Source organism: Bos javanicus, chromosome 10, assembly GCF_032452875.1.
Source record: "Bos javanicus breed banteng chromosome 10, ARS-OSU_banteng_1.0, whole genome shotgun sequence".
NCBI lineage: Eukaryota > Metazoa > Chordata > Mammalia > Artiodactyla > Bovidae > Bos > Bos javanicus.
In genome coordinates, this window is record NC_083877.1 from 22697554 (window position 1) to 22714123 (window position 16570).

The window sequence follows — 16570 nt, forward strand, 5'->3', positions numbered from 1 at the left end:
AGGCTGTTCTCTAGCTGCAGAGAGAGGGGGTACTCTATCGTTGCACTTCTCATTGCGGTGGCTTCTCTTACTTTGGAGCACAGGCTCTAGAGCATAGACTCAGTAGTTGTGGTGCACAGGATTAGCTGCTCCATGACATGTGAGATCTTCCTGTATCAGGGGTTGAACCAACGTCTCCTGCTTTGGCAGGCAGATTCTTTACCACTGAGCCTCCAGGGAAGACCTAACTGAGTTATTTTATAATAGATTGTCATTGGATTCTCCGTGGTTCCTTCATAGGAATCCCCAAACTCACATAGCATATGAGGGCACAGAATTACTACTGAGGTTCCCAGATCTTCCCTAGTTCTCCCTCTAGCATCTCTGGTGACTGTCTTCTGAAGCTCACCTTGCATTCCAATCTAGGCACTACATCCTATTTTGAGTTTTGCATATTTCAGTCCAATGAAACATACTCCAGTCCAGTAGTTATACATCCTATTCCAAACTTGTTATTCAACTGTTCAAACTACTAGGAAAAAAAGCAAAACAAACTTCGAGAGGATTTCCCTGGTGGTACAGTGGATGGGAGTTCACCTGCCAATGCAGGGGACACGGGTTCAATCCCTGGTCTGGGAAGGTTCCACATGCCCTGGAGCCACTGAGCCCGGGCACCACAACTACGAAGTTTTTGCTCTAGAGCCCAAGAGCCGCAACTACTGAGCCTGTGTGCCACAAATACTGAAGCCCACGTGCCCTGGAGCCTGCATGCTGCAACTACTGAAGCCTGTGCTCCTAGAGCCTGTGCTTCACAACAAGAGAAGGCAGGACAGTAAGCCTGTGCACTGCAACCAAGAGCAGCCCCGCTTAGCACAACTAGAGAAAGCCCGTGTGCAGCAGCAAAGACCCAGAGCAGCCAGTTTTTTTTTTTTTAATTAAAAAAATATACATATATTTGAGAGCCAAGAGGGTTTACACACTGACACCATTTAAAAAAAATGTATAGTCATCATGCTGTATATTGCATCCCCAGGACTTATTTCTCTTATAACTAGATGTTTCTGTCTTTTGAACATAGTCACCTATTCCACACCCTACACCCCCAATCTATTCTCTGTATCTATGAGGTCTGGGTGTGTGTGTGTGTGTTCCTGCACCTGTGTCTTAGAGTCCACATATAAATGATTTCATACAGTATTTGACTTTGTCTGCCTGATTTATTTCACTTAGTATTGTGCCCTCAAGATTCATTCATGTTGTTGTAAATCTATGAAAAAATTTCTTTTTTTATTGTGTTTTCTTTATCCATTCATCTGTCAGAGGACACTTGGGTTGTTTCCATGTCTCAGCTGTTGTAGATGAACTGCAGTAAACGTGGGGTACAGATATCTTTTTGAGATAGTGACTTCATTTTCTTCAGATGAATACTAAGAGATGGAAATGCTGAATATCATAGTAGAGCTAATTTTAATTTTTTGAGGAACCTCCATACTGTTTGCCATAGAGGCTGCACCAATTTATATTTCCAACAACAGTGGGCAGGGTTCCTTTTCTTCTACATTCTTGTCAAAATTTTTTATTCCCTGTCTTTTTGATAGTAGCCATTCTGGCAGATGTAAAGGGATAGCTCTTTTTGGTTTTGATTTTCATTTCCCTGATGATTAGAGATGTTTAACATCTTCTGATTTACCTTCTTGTCATTAGTATGTCTTCTTTGGGAAAATGTTTATTCAGATCATCAGCTTATTTTTAAAACAGACTTTTGTTCTAATGATTATACAAGGTACTTATATATTTTGGGTATTAGCCCCTTATCAGATATATGCTTGGTCAATATTTGCTCTCATTCTGTAGGTTGCCTTTTCATATTGTTGATGGCTTCTTTTGCCATACATAAACTTATTAGTTTGATGTAGTCACACTTGTTTTTTGCTTTTTTTTTTTCTCTCTCTTGTTGTCCTTGCTTTTAGTGTCAAATACAAAAAAAAAACAAAAAAAACTGTGGCCAATACTGATGTCAAGGAACTTACCCCTATGTTTCTTCTGAGCTTTACTGTTGTGGTTCTTATATTCAATTCGATAATCCATTTTGATGAGTTCAATTTCATTCTTTTGCATGTAGCTTTCCATTTCTCGTAATACCATTTATTGAAGAGATGTTCCTTTCTTGAGGGTATATTCTTGGCTTCTTTGCCGTGAATTGACCATGTATACAAGGGTTTATTTCTGGGTTATCTATTCTGCTCCATTGATCTATGTGTCTTTGTTTAATGCCAAAAAAACCCCACACACTGTTTTTATTACTATAATTTTGTAATGTAGTTTGAAATAAGGTCATGTGATGCCTTCAGTTTTGATCTTTCTCTAGTTCACTTTGGCTATTGGTAGTCTATTGTCTCTCATACAAATCTTAGGGTTTGTTTATTCTATCTCTGTGAAAAATGTCATTGAATTTTGATAGAGGTTTCATTGAATCTGTCAAATGCTTTGGGTAGTATGGATATTTAACAATTGAATTTTTTTGGTCTGTAAGAACAAAATATCTTCCCATTAATTTTTGTCTTCAATTTCTATAATCAATGTTTTACAGATTTCAATATACAAGTCTATACTTCTTTGCTTAAAGTTATTCTTAGATATTTTCTTTCTGATGTGATGGAAAAAGAATTGTTTTCTTAATATCTCTTCCAGATAGTTCATTATTGGAGTGCAGATTAATTTCGTATCCTGCAACTTTGCTGAATTTGTGTATTAGTTAAAACATAGACTAACATCTTGGGGGTATGTCTCCCACTGCTAAGCCAGATGATCTGATTTTCTTTTCACTTTCTCTTTTTGTGTACTCAAAAAGTGTATATTTTAACTGTGGTAGGAAGTCTCTGTGCTGTTTATTTTTGGATGAATAATCTCTAGTACTTAAACAAGTTTAAAGTTTTTTCTCTGGCATTTTATTGGCATTTTATGGCCTATTAAAAGTACATCTGTCGAAGTTATGGGTAACAGGAGTTATCTTATTCCTTCTATGAATTGATTGGACTAGTAAAAGCTACCATTCAATTTTTGAATTTTTTAAAAAAAATGCTAAATAATTCTTACATGGAACAGTACACAAAATTATGTGCAGACACATTTTTTCCTGGCAATGATGGCAAACAGATATTTAATTTTGCTATATTTTCAATATATCTCTCCAAACGTTACAGATAAAACTAAAGAGTAACTCCTAGTACTATTCCTACTTTTAAAGTAATAACTACTACTGGGAAGATTCCACATATGTCTTTTCAATTTTACTGTTATAGTTATGTATCACAAAACAATATATTATATTGTGATTATATTCTGAAATTTCTCATAAGTAGTGTCATGCAGCATATATTATTCTGATGCTTTTTATACTCAGCATTTTATTTTTGTAAGATTTATCTAAGAAAATAATATAAATAACTGTTTCTTTGCTTGTAATAGTTCATGTATTTCTATTTCATATGTAATTCATTATTTGTTCATTCTGTACTTGAATGGTTATACTTCTGCCTACAGGGTTGGTGTGACTATCCTTGTAAATGCCTCCTTGTTCAAATGTTGGAATTACTTGAATGTAGATAACAGGAATTGGAATTGCTTGACTTTTAAATATATACGTTTTCTTCTTTATTAAATAGTTTAGACAACTTTTCTCTGAAGTTGTTAAATAAATGTTCTCTATGTGGTTGCTTTTCTCCATCTTGAGAAATTCAATAGTTTTCTCCCTGTATTTGGGTCAAAACTTAATGCTATCAGATTTTCACATCTCTGGTTATCTGACAGAAATGACATGGTAATCTTCTTTAATTTAATTTCCTCTGATTACTGCAGAAGTTGATGTTTTATATGTTCACATGTCTATTTCCTCTTCTTTAAATTGCCTTTATGTAAATTATCTTATTATCTCTTTTCATTTTGAATGTTTTTCTTATTTATTTGTAGAAGCCCCGTATGTAAACTTAATTTCTAGTATTTTCTTGGTTACATGGTTTCCTATACATCTTACTATGCATTCGATTTTTAATTATGTAGTGGGGCACGCTTGCAGGTTAAAAACTTCCCATCTATTAGGAATTCTCTATAAATTTATATTTATAACTGTCAAATTACTTTAATGATTATATACCTATCTAGCTTTTCTATTTCTTCTTTAACTATTTTTGATAATATATATATTTTAGAGCATCTATCAGAACACTGAAATATGTGGCCAAGTCTTTTTCTTGTGTCAAGGATTTCTTCAGATAGTAAATCTCTGCCCTTGTTGAGGTCCCCTGTGAAACCTTCTCTGTTCCATATGGAGGTGTGTCTCATGAGGGTCTGGAAGCCTTGGTCTGGGTGCTGGACACACCAGGAGGAAGCAGGGCTCTCGAAATACACATGATAGGGCCTCACCTGTCCTGGGATCCCTTCAAAGGCAGAAACTGGCCCTCAAACCGAGTCACTGCATGGGGCTGTCTCTCCTCCCATAAGATCAACATTAGATCAAGGAGATTGCTGCACACTGAAGAGAATATGTCTCTAAATAGATTCTAAATCTGACAATTATTCTGTATCATTAACAATACTTGATATAGTTGTCTTTTTATTTTTAGCCAAAATAATGGGTGTATGCTGCTGCTGCTGCTAAGTTGCTTCAGTTGTGTCCAACTCTGTGCGACCCCACAGACAGCAGCCCACCAGGCTCCCCTGTCCCTGGGATTCTCCAGGCAAGAATACTGGAGTGGGTTGCCATTTCCTTCTCCAATGCCATGCATGCTAGTCACTTCAGTTGTGTTCGACTCTGTGCAACCCCATGGACAGCAGCCTACTAGGCTTCTCTGTCCACGGGATTCTCTAGGCAAAAATACTGGAGTGGGTTGGCATTAATGGGTGTATAGAGATCTCACTGTGGCATTAACTTGCATTTCCATGATGACTAATGATGTAGAAGAGGGGATTACAAACTTCTTCAATAAAGGGTAGAATAGTAAATATTTTTGTCTTTGTAAGCCATTCATTCTGTTGCAACTACTGAACTTTGCCATTGTTTCATGAAATAAGTTATTGATAATACATAAATAAATAAGCTTTCTTATGTTCCAACAAAATTTATTTACAAAGTAAATGGCTGAATGGACCAGTTAATGGGCCATATTTTGTTAATTCCTAATATAAGGACTCCATGGCTTCACAGGGTAATTCTCCAAACATTTAAAGATTAATTAGGTCCTATCTTTTTCAAATTTTCCATAAAATTGAAGGTGATGAAATATTACCAAACTCATTCAATGACGCCTTCATTATCTGATGCCAAAACCAGACAATAAAACTACCAAAAAAAGTCAATTTCTTGAAAGAACATCGATAAAAAAAAATCCTCAACAAAATATTAGCAAACTTCAATTCAGTCAGTTCAGCTGCTCAATCATGCCCAACTCTTTGTGACCCCATGGACTGAAGCACACCAGGCTTCCCTGTCCATCACCAGCTTCTAGAGCTTGCTCAAACCCATGTCCATAAGTCAGTGATGCCATCCAACAATCTCATCCTCTGTTGTCCCCTTCTTTTCCTGCCCTCAATCTTTCCCAGCATCAGGGTCTTTATCAATGAATCAGTTCTTTGCATCAGGTGGCCCAAGTTTCAGCTTCAGCATTAGTCCTTCCAATGAATATTCAAGACTAACTTCCTTTAGAACTGAATTAAGTTAAGAAACTTAATTCAACAATTTATGAAAGAATCATATATCATGGCCAAGTGGGATATAGTCTAGGTATACAAGGATGGTTCAGTATTTGCAAATCAATCAACATGATATACATTAATAGCATGAAGGATAAAAACTTATATAATTATCTGTTAGACAAAGAAAAAGTATTTGACAAAATTCAGCATCCATTCATGTTTAAAACTCTTAATAAACTTGGTATAATGGGACCACATCTCAAAATAATACAGGCCATTTACAACAAACACACAATTAATATCATATTTGATGGTAAAAACTGAAAGCTTTTCTCCAAGATGAGGAACAAGACAAGGATGCCTACTCTCACCATTTCCATTTAACATAGTACTTGAAGTCCTAGTCACAGCAGTCATATAGGAAAAAGAAATAGAAGACATTCAAATTGGAATAAAACTATTAAAATGCAAAAAGACAGCCTATCAAACAGAAGAAGATACTTGCAAATAATTAGTCAATAAGGGGTTAATGTCCAAAATATATAAAGAAATTTATATGTAATATAAAAACTGTAAATAATCTGGTTTTTAAAAAGGCAGAGGACCTAAATAAACATTTTTCCAAAGAAACATACAGATGGGCAACAGACACATGAAAAGACATTCAACACCTCTAATCATCAGGTAAATGCAAATCAAAACCCAATGAGATCTCACCTCACCCCAATCAGAACACTATCATCAAAAAGCCAAGAAGTAATGAATGTTGCTGAGGATGTGAAGAAAAGGGACCCTTTGGGCACCCTTGCTGGGAAAGTAAACTGGTGCAGCCACTATTTAAAACAGCATAAATGTTCTTCAAAAATTAAAAATATAAATACTATATCATCCAGCAATTCCATTCCTGGATATCTATCAGAAGAAAACAAAAACACTAATTTGAAAATATAAATGCACCCTAATATTCACAGAAGCATTATTTCTAATCACCAAGATATGGAAGCAATCAGTGTTCATTCATATGAATAGATAGAGAATATATATATACAATGAAATATTACTTAATCATAAAAAGGATAAAATCTAATCATATGAGACAACGTGGAGAACCTGGAGGGTATTATACTTAGTAAAATAAGTCAGACAGAGAAGACAAATACTGTATGTTTTCACTTGTATATGGATTCTAAAATGCAAAACTAACAGAACTGAAACAGACTCAGTGATATAGGGAATAAACTACTGGTTACTAGAGGGGAAAGGGGTGGGTGTAGGAGTGAAATAGGTGAAGCGGATTAAGAGGTACAAAAATTATGTGTATTTTTCCATACTTATAAAATAAATCAGATTATGTAATGCGCAGTAAGGAAAGGAATTGACCCTGCCAATACCTTAACTGTAGCCAGTGAAACTGATTTCAGACTTCTTGCATCCAGAATTGAAAGAGGATAAATTTGATTTAATTAAACGACCAAGTTCATATTAACCATTGAGCATATGTGTGTTTTTTGTTTGCGCTGCTGCAGTAGTAGGATGAGATGTATCTGCAGTTGTCTGTTGGAACACATCATGGTGAGGCAGGTTTGGATGGACATTCTTGGGACAGCCAACTTAGCTGAATAACATCTTCTTGGAGTCACTTTTCTCTTCTTTAGTTCCTTTCACTTCTTCCCATTTTGGAGTAGAGCATATTGTAGCTAAATATTTATTTTGATAGGGCTTCCCTCATAGGTCAGTTGGTAAAGAATCCACCTGTAATGCAGGAGACCCCTGTTCCATTCGTGGGTCGGGGAGATCCGCTGAAGAAGGGATAAGCTACCCACTCCAGTATTCTTGGGCTTCCCTTGTGGTTCAGCTGGTTAAAAAGATCCCCTGGAGAAGGGAAAGGCTACCCACTTCAGTGGTCTGGCCTGGAGAACTCCATGGGCTCTATAGTCCATGGGGTCGCAGAGTCGGACCCGACTGAGCGCCTTTCACATTCACTTTCTTATCTATTAATAGACCTGTCCTAGTTACAAGTTTGAGACTCTAGCGCAGAAGAAGATACAGATTGAGGGGAAGATAAAGACCAAAGTCTCAAATCTGTAAGGCCAATAAGAAGCACTGCAAATGCCCTGTGGTGGCCTCACAGTGTGACTGTGGCTGGAGGAGGGGCTGAGCCCCGCGGAGGGTTTGAGTACAGGCTGCAGGTGCCTGGGGAGCACAGTGCTGCACAGCACAGAAGTAAGTGCCTGAGTCTGTGGTCCGCAAAGAGGAAACGTGCAGTGAGCTGCGGCGTTCTTTAAGGACTGTCGTGGCATTTAATCTTTCTCCTTGCCTTGTTCCTGAAGGAATGTAAATGAGGTGGCGGCCCCAGGGCTTCTGAAGATACCACCACACACTGTCTGCTGAGGTGGAGAAATTACACCACAGTGTAGAGCTGGCTCCCTCCTGTGGAGTCAGGGCTGGGGGACTCTGCTCCACATCCACCCCTCTCACACCTGATGAGAAAGAGACAAACAGCCACAGGTGAGGCTCACTGTAACCCTGAAAAAACCCTGAACGTGTCCCTCCAGCTCTCATAGATGTTGAGATGGATGGGAAATGTGCAGGACTTGTCAATTCTTTCTACTCCCTCCCTCAACAGTACAGCAGCTGCTCATTTCTTCAGATTCCCCTGCAGGGCAGCCCCAACTCACAGCAAACCCCGGCAAACAAAAGCCCCAGCACAGTGCCCACTAGCCTCTTCATGATGCCTTGACTTGCTGCTGAGAAATTTTCACCTTAAAATACACAGCTAAACCCATAAGTGGTGTGTCACTTCTTGTCTGGAAATGTTCCTGCTCCTGCAACCAATCAGCTCACCCAACAAACCCTGCTCAGGTGACACTCTGACAGGAAGCCCCACCTAACAGTCAACTCCACTGAGAACACTGAACTTGAGAAAACAAATCCTTTCTTTGCAAATTGAAAAAGAAAAGAAAAAAATCTAAGATGCCCATAGGAATGAAACATTTGCAATACTCTATATTCTCTGTACTATTTGCCTTCACAGAACATGCCAACTTCCTGAAAATAACACAGGCTGAAACTGTAAGTCCTTTAAGCTACCACATCTCAGGGGTTTGCAGATAGCTCTCCCTACAGTCCTAGTCACCATGTCACTCAGAGCATAGAAGTACTTGGTCAAATTACTTCAGTGGGCTTTTTCCTCAGGAGAAAGGAAGTTTCACTCTTCCTAAATTCAGATGCAAAATCTTTGATGCCTGAAACAAGATTGTTTCCAGACATGTACTTCAGGAGAAGCTGGAGTCCTTGGTTGGGGTACTGCACATACCAGTAGAGATTAGGTTGAAGAGAAAATGAGTAGTTGCACCTCAGCCCCCTGAGGGGCTCCTTCAGAGACAGTGATGTGGCCATCGGGCTGGGTCACTGACTGGGCTCCTGAACCATTAATACTGAATCAGTGAACTCAGCTAAACAAAAGTCTCTATTCAAAGTCAAACCAGAACAATGTTCCGTGTGTGGACAAGAGAGTAAAATGGAACAGTACTCACTCAGCAGCAGGAGTGCCTCAAGCATCAAGGTGAACACCAAGGTCATGGTGGAGCAGTGAAGAGGCAGTGAGCTGCTTTCCGGGTGATTCCCCACAGACAGGAGTCTCATGACTGGGGGACTTGAATCCAAGTTGCTCTGCGGTTGAGGAGGAATGACAGATGATATCGATTTCTTCTTCTGATGGAGACTGTAGAGGGAGCTAGGAAGAGAGGCTGTCTTAAAACTTCCTGTCTCTAGTGTCTGAGATGCTTTACATGTCATTGTGTAAAAAATGGTGTCAGGATATCTCTTTAAATTGTAAGGAAGGAAGGAAGGTTTTTTTGAGCTTATTCTGATCTTTCCCAATTTTCACAACAGTGCCCTCCAGAGGTCAGATAGAGAAATAAAGAAAGATTCACAATTTTTGTTCACCCCCTTGCTGGCTTTGTATGGTTGAATTTAAAAGCATTATAATTATGTACAGAGCAGAATTTATGTTTTGTAGACTCTGAAACTTACAAAATTGCACTTTCTATAGCATCACAAAATTATGGATAAAAATTAAATAGAAAATAATGTTTAGAATGAGAAATACAATCATAGCAAATTATAAATTTTAGAAAGCAAATTCCACAGACAGCATAAATCTCGAAAACTGAGTCATATTTTAGTACTTATTTCCATGACACACTGCTATAGTACTTTTTGTTTCTATGCTTTTTGTCTTCATACTTTTTATGCTTTTCTTCATATGACAATAAATTTGTAAAAGCTTTAATACAGAGAAAAGAAAGATAATCATTGATTGAAATTTGCTGTCTTAAAAAATTCAAAGTGCATTTTGAAAATGGATGAAAACTTATAGGATTGTGGTCAAAATTTGAAAACTGTCTATCACAGTACTATGTGCTACAAGATTTCATTACATTCCACATTTTCTTATGTCATAACAAATCCTAAATACTATCAACTGATCACACCAATTAACAAGTTTATTTTCTATGTTAGTTTCCTATTGATGAGTGACAAATTATCAAGAACTTTTGTGATGGAACAACATCTGTTTATATCACAGGTTCTGTAAGTCAGAAATCAGCACACAGTTAAGCTGAACTCACAAGGTTGCCGTCAAGGAGGCAACTAAGACTGTCTGGAGCATGGGGTCCTCTTCCAGACTCAGTGGTTGCTGGTAGAATTCATTTGCTTGTGGCTGTAGCACTCATGGCAACTTGTTTCCTCAAGACAAGGAGGATGTCTCTGATCCCAGGAAAAGTTTAAGCTCTTTAAAGAGCTCACTTGATTAGATTAGGCCCACCTAGGACAATCTCCTTTTGATTCATTCAAGGTCATACTGATTAGAGACTTTAATTACACTTGCAAATTTCTTTTATGTGTGTGTGTATGTGTGCTCAGTCCCTCAGACTCTTTGCAACCCCATGGACTGTAGCCCACCAGGCTTCTCTGTCCATGGAATTTTCCAGGCAAGAATACTGGAGTGGGTTGCCATTTCCTCCTCCAAGGGATCTGCCCAATCCTGGGATCAAACCCACATCTCTTGCATCAGCAGACAGATTCTTCACCACTGCACTACCTGGGGAACCTTGGTATCATCTACCTACCATGGTTGTTAATGCCCTCATTGGACTGGCATGCTATGAGTTTCACTTTATTCTCATAAATGTAAAACATTGTGACCAGTCAGTAAGAAGTTAATATGAACAATAATAAATATGATCAGACGAGGCCATTTTCATACCAGAGGAAGAACATAAGCAAACCCATCTTCCAATGGATAGGGTGGAATGCACAGATAGTCCACAGAGTGGAATGCAACAGCGTGCAAGGAAACTATAAAAACATATTGGAACCAGTTAGGAGGTGTTACATGCTCTTAAAACATTAAAAGTTCTGGCAATAGACTATCACGCCTTTTGGAAACAAAGACTTGTTAATGAATCATTACCAAAGGAACAGCAGTACAGTGTAATGCAAGATAATTAGCATTAGTGTCAAACAGATTTTTGTTTGAAATCTGTCTCTGATGCTTAGCCTGTGAGATCTTGATGACAAGCACTTATGTACTGAAGTGACTGTGAGCTGCATAAATAAATTCCACTAGGTCAAAATTATATGCATTCTTAATTCAAATTCACTCTTGCAGATGCTAAATAAGCCTGTGGCTCACTCCATCACCACCTGACAGACTAGAATTATAGTAGAATGGAAGTTGGGGTTCAACTGGCAAGGATCTTAACTCGTTAAGATATATTATTTTTTGAAACATTTATAAAATATGGCTAAGGCCCTATGCATCTTGGAAATGACATGTTTAAGTAAGGGGCACTGAAGTTTAAGCTTTATTTTAAAATGAAACACTAAAAGTGTTAGTTGCTCAGTGGTGTTTGACTCTTTGTGACCCCATGACCTGTAGCCTGCCAGGCTTCTCTATCCATGGGATTCTCCAAGCAAGAATACTGGAGTGGGTTACCATTCCCTTCTGCAAGGTATGTTCCTGAACAGGGATTGAACCCAGGTCTCCCGCATTGTAGGCAGATTCTTTACTGTCTGAGCTTTATAAGAAATATCTTATTTACTACAACAATATCTTGGGTTACTCATTTTTACCCTCCATTTTACAGATGGTAAACCTAGCTTCAAAGAATTTAAATTACACAGGATTGCAGTATTTTTAAGTGACAGGGTAGCGATTAGAATCTAGATCTAACTCCAGAGACCAGTCTTATGTGCACTCCACTAAGACTGTTTGCATGATAATTGAAGCAATATGAGCAGATGAAATTTTCAAAGAATAGTATACAGATTGAGAGGAAAAGAGGGCCTAAGCAGCAGGAATGCTCTTGATGTGGGATGGGTAAGAAGAATAGGAGATCTTGCAAAGGACCTCCCAGAAGTTAAAGTTTAAGGTTGGGGTACTGTGTGCCAGGAACACAAAGGTCCCCAGAAAGAGTGGCAAGCACTGCAGAGAGTGGCTGCTCGAATGTGGTCTGTAGGTAGGTATTCGCGTCACCAGGGAGCTACTCTGACTTCAGAATCTCAGGCCCAACCCCAAATTCCTAAGTCAGGATCTGCATTTTAATAATATTTCTGTGCACATTAAAATTTGAGAATACTTGTCTAGATGAAGGAGGTTAAAAACGTCTTTTAGATTTAACAACAAAGAGATCATTGGTGATTTTTAAGAAAACAGAGTTTAGAAAATATTGAGAGAAAAAACAGAAGTGTATGGAGTGAAAAAGAGGTGACAGAGTGTAAGCAGTTATGTGATCAGGCTTTAAACAATAGCCAGGGAGTAAAAGATAGATTGGTTGCAGGAGAGGCATGTATGGGGTTTGGAGGAATAAGAAATATTTTTTCTAAGATGAGAAAGCTTGAATATTTTAAATGAGTCCTAAAAATCAGACCATAGAATTCAGATGATCAGTGGCCTAAGGTGCCATAGAAACCAGAAAGAATGGTGTCGGTGAAGTATTTAGGCAAAGGGTACTATTTCAAAGTAAAAGAGATACCTGTTTTATTATTATGGGAGGGAAGGTGAATTACAAGTGTAAAAGCAGAATGTTTTATGAGGTGCAGAAAGTTGAAGATTCATTAAATATACTGAAATGGAGTTGGGCTCTATGGTCCTTGCCTCCCGTGTCCTCAGCCTGCCCTTGCCTGTGAAAAAAACTTAAGCCAAAGAAGAAGCTTAATCAGACATCCCTGTAAAGTCACATGAAGAACTGACCCCATCTTTCAGCAAAGAGAAACTGAAAGTTTCTGAGAACTTTCAGAAATCAGTTTCCTTGTTGTGGACTGCTGCTATTCAACTTGAGAGAGATTTGGATGGCAACCCATGGGAGGAAAAGCACTTTGGTTAGAAATTTTTTATATAAAATTTGAATTTAAAAATTTAAAACTTTCAAATGGAAAGAAACAAAAAGTCCTTCTTAGCTTTGCTTAATGGCGAAACTATTATTATTTTGTCTTGCTTGACTGTTTTCCTCTCCTTCTGCAATTTTTCTGATTAAGTTTATTCTTTGGAATTCAGGGAAAGCCCAAGAGGCTAATGGTTTTCTATGCACAAGAAGCAACAGAGTTTAGGTATTGGGAGTCTGTTTCAGAAAGACCCTATAGAATCCTGCTGGATTTCATATTGTGTGTGTGTGTGTGTGTGTGTGTGGCCTCTTGTGTGCCAAGCAGGGTTCAGGTCTGGAGGATGCTTTAGTAAAGAGATATTAAATGCCTACAGTTCAGTAGGAAGAAAGAAAAATTAAATTAATGTATTTTTTAAAAATAATTTTAAAGAGTAATAAGTACTATAAACACAATACAATACCGTATTGAGACAGAGTTACTCTTGAGGTGATGAAGGGCATCTACTTTAAGTGGAGGGGAGGCTCCACTCTGATACTTACTATGCAACACCAGGCAAAATATTGAACCCCCTTCAAGTTCAATTTCCTTTCCTGTAAGTACTCAGTATCTTTCTGCTGGGCACTGGACTCAGCACTGGCACTTATTATCTCATTCACTTCTCATGAGAACTCTGCATGGTAGATTCTATCAATATTGATATTCTATCAATATCTAACATTGTAGATACGTGAACACTAAAGCAAAAAATCATTAAGTCATTTTCCCAAGATACTCAACTAATGAGTGGTAGACCTAGAAATACAAACCAAGTCTTTGGTCTCAAGCACTTTGTAACATTGCCTGCCTAAAGGTGAATTGATCCAACCTTGAAGTGTTCCAATAAGAATTAAGTAGGAACAAACATTCAAATCACCCAACATAATACCTTCCCTAACTTAAATATTCAATCAACTGCAGCAATGTGGAAAATCTTGGGGATGGGGTTGGGAGACAGAATCTGAAATGCAGAATAATCTATCCACAAGATAAAGGTCAATATTTTTCTGGGATATGTACGAGTGCATGTGCTCATTCATGACCGACTCTGCAACCTATGGACTATGGTCTGCCAGGCTCTTCTGTTCATGGGATTTTCCAGCAAGAATACTGCAGCAGGTTGCTATTTCCTACTCCAGGGCATATTGTCACCCTGCTTATTTAACTTATATGCAGAGTACATCATGAGAAATGCTGGGCTGGAGGAAGCACAAGCTGGAATCAAGATTGCCAGGAGAAATATCAATAACCTCAGATATGCAGATGACACCACCCTTATGGCAGAAAGTGAAGAAGATCTAAAGATAGTGAAAAAGTTGGCTTAAAGCTCAACATTCAGAAAACTAAGATCATGGCATCCAGTCCCTTCACTTCATGGCAAATAGATGGGGAAACCGTGGAAACAGTGGTTGACTATTTTTCAGGGCTCCAAAATCACTGCAGATGGTGATTGCAGCCATGAAATTAAAAGACGCTTACTCCTTGGAAGGGAAGTTATGACCAACCTAGGTAGCATATTAAAAAGCAGAGACATTACTTTGCCAACAAAGGTCCATCTAGTCAAGGCTATGGTTTTTCCAGTAGTCATATATGGATATGAGAGTTGGACTATAAAGAAAGCTGAGTGCTGAACAATTGATGCTTTGAACTGTGGTGTTGAAGACTCCTGAGAGTCCCTTGGACTGCAAGGAGATCCAACCAGTCCATCCTAAAGGAGGTCAGTCCTGGGTGTTCATTGGAAGGACTGATGTTGAAGCTGAAACTCCAGTACTTTGGCTACCTCTTGCGAAGAGCTGACTCATTTGAAAAGACCTGATGTTGGGAAAGATTGAGGGCAGGAGGAGAAGGGGCCGCAGAGGATAGATAGTTGGATGGCATCACCGACTTAATGGACGTGGGTTTGGGTGAAGTCCGGGAGTTGGTGATAGGGAGGCCTGGCGTGCTGCAGTTCATGGGGTCCCAAAGAATCGGACATGATTGAGTGACTGAACTGTACTGAACTGAACTCCAGGGGATCTTCCATAACCAAGAATCAAACCGGCATCTTTTGTGGCTCCTGCATTTCCAGGCAGGTTCTTTACCAGCTCAGCCACCAGGGGAGTACTTTCTGACGTATATGTAGTAGTTTACCTGGCAGATTTCATGTGTTATCATAAGTGTCCATGTCTATCATGTTCTTATTACTATCAATGAGAAATTAATTCATTAGAGTGTTATTTGAGAGATTGGGTGCCATAATATAAACTGGAATGAGTATACCAAGCAGTGTTTTCTGCAATTGTTAATTTTTTCCCATTATTGACTCTTGTTCTCACTTTGATAGATATTTCTATACTACAAGAAAAGACAGAGCAGTACATACAATTTTACTTGCCAGAGAAGAAACTCCCATCTCGTGAAACAATTCCAAGCTTTCTTTTCAAGGTATCCTCTTACTCTCCAGCCATAATCAGGCCATATGCTGTACTTGTCATTTGAAGCCAATCACTTTCATCTCAGGCAAAGAAGAAGAAAAAAGAAAACAGCCAGTTTTGTTGAATCCTCTTTCTCCCCATTTCTGCATAGAGAAGTTTACTGAATGGTTCAGCAGTGAGAGCTCCTATTGTGATTATGCTTTTGCTGGCCAAAATTTTGGTTTTCTCTGCCCACCAAAGCCAAATAAAAAGGACAGAGACAGAATTTGGAGGAAATAGAAAGGTGGCTTTAAGAATACTGGAGTAGGTTGCCATTCCCTTCTCCAGGGGATCTTCCTGACCCAAGGATCAAACCTGTGGATTCTTTACCATCTGAGCCACAAGGCAAGGGCTCACAGTCAGGAGTCAAGATCTTGATTTCTTCCTCTTGCATTGTTTCAAAGAGCCATAGCCTGGCATCTGTAACCCAGCAATTGACTCTGGCAGTCAGGTGGCTCTGCAGCCTTCTTTCTGATATGTAACTACAACGGGAAGGGTGTTGTAAGGGAAAACACTAGATAGGAGATGTATTTAGCATAGAGACAAAGGAGACCATGTGAACTGCAGCTCCTGCAGAGTTAGGGAGCAGTAAAATAAACTTACAGATATGCAGAATTAGGAGCAGTTAAGGCAAAAAAAAAAATAAATAAAACAAAAACAACTAGGAATGTTCACACCTTTCCCTACTGAGACTTCAGAGAATCTCTATCAGGGCTTCCCTGGTAGCTCAGCTGGTAAAGAATCCACCTGCAATGCAGGAGACCCCAGTTCACCTCCTGGATTGGGAAGATCCGCTGGAGAAAGGATAGGCTACCCACTCCAGTATTCTGCCCTTGAGAATTCCATGGACTATAGTCCATGGGGTTGCAAAGAGTTGGACATGACTGAGCAACTTTCACTTCACTTCAGGAATGTTCAGGCCTGCTCACTGTTCTTTTATCTTCTTTGGTCCCAGGAAAGGGAAAGAAAAACCTCATTTCTCTTTTTCCTTTTCACTGCAACAGGCTTCCTTGCAGTTT

General features: G+C 38.8%; 1 gene segment (V, D, J or C); it reads right to left on the minus strand.

The window, feature by feature from the left end:
* Positions 1-7742: 7742 nt before the first annotated feature.
* LOC133255876 (T cell receptor alpha variable 22-like) lies at positions 7743-8504 on the minus strand. The segment is given in 2 exon segments: positions 7743-8150; positions 8349-8504. Coding segments are annotated over 2 exon segments (456 nt in total).
* Positions 8505-16570: the final 8066 nt, after the last annotated feature.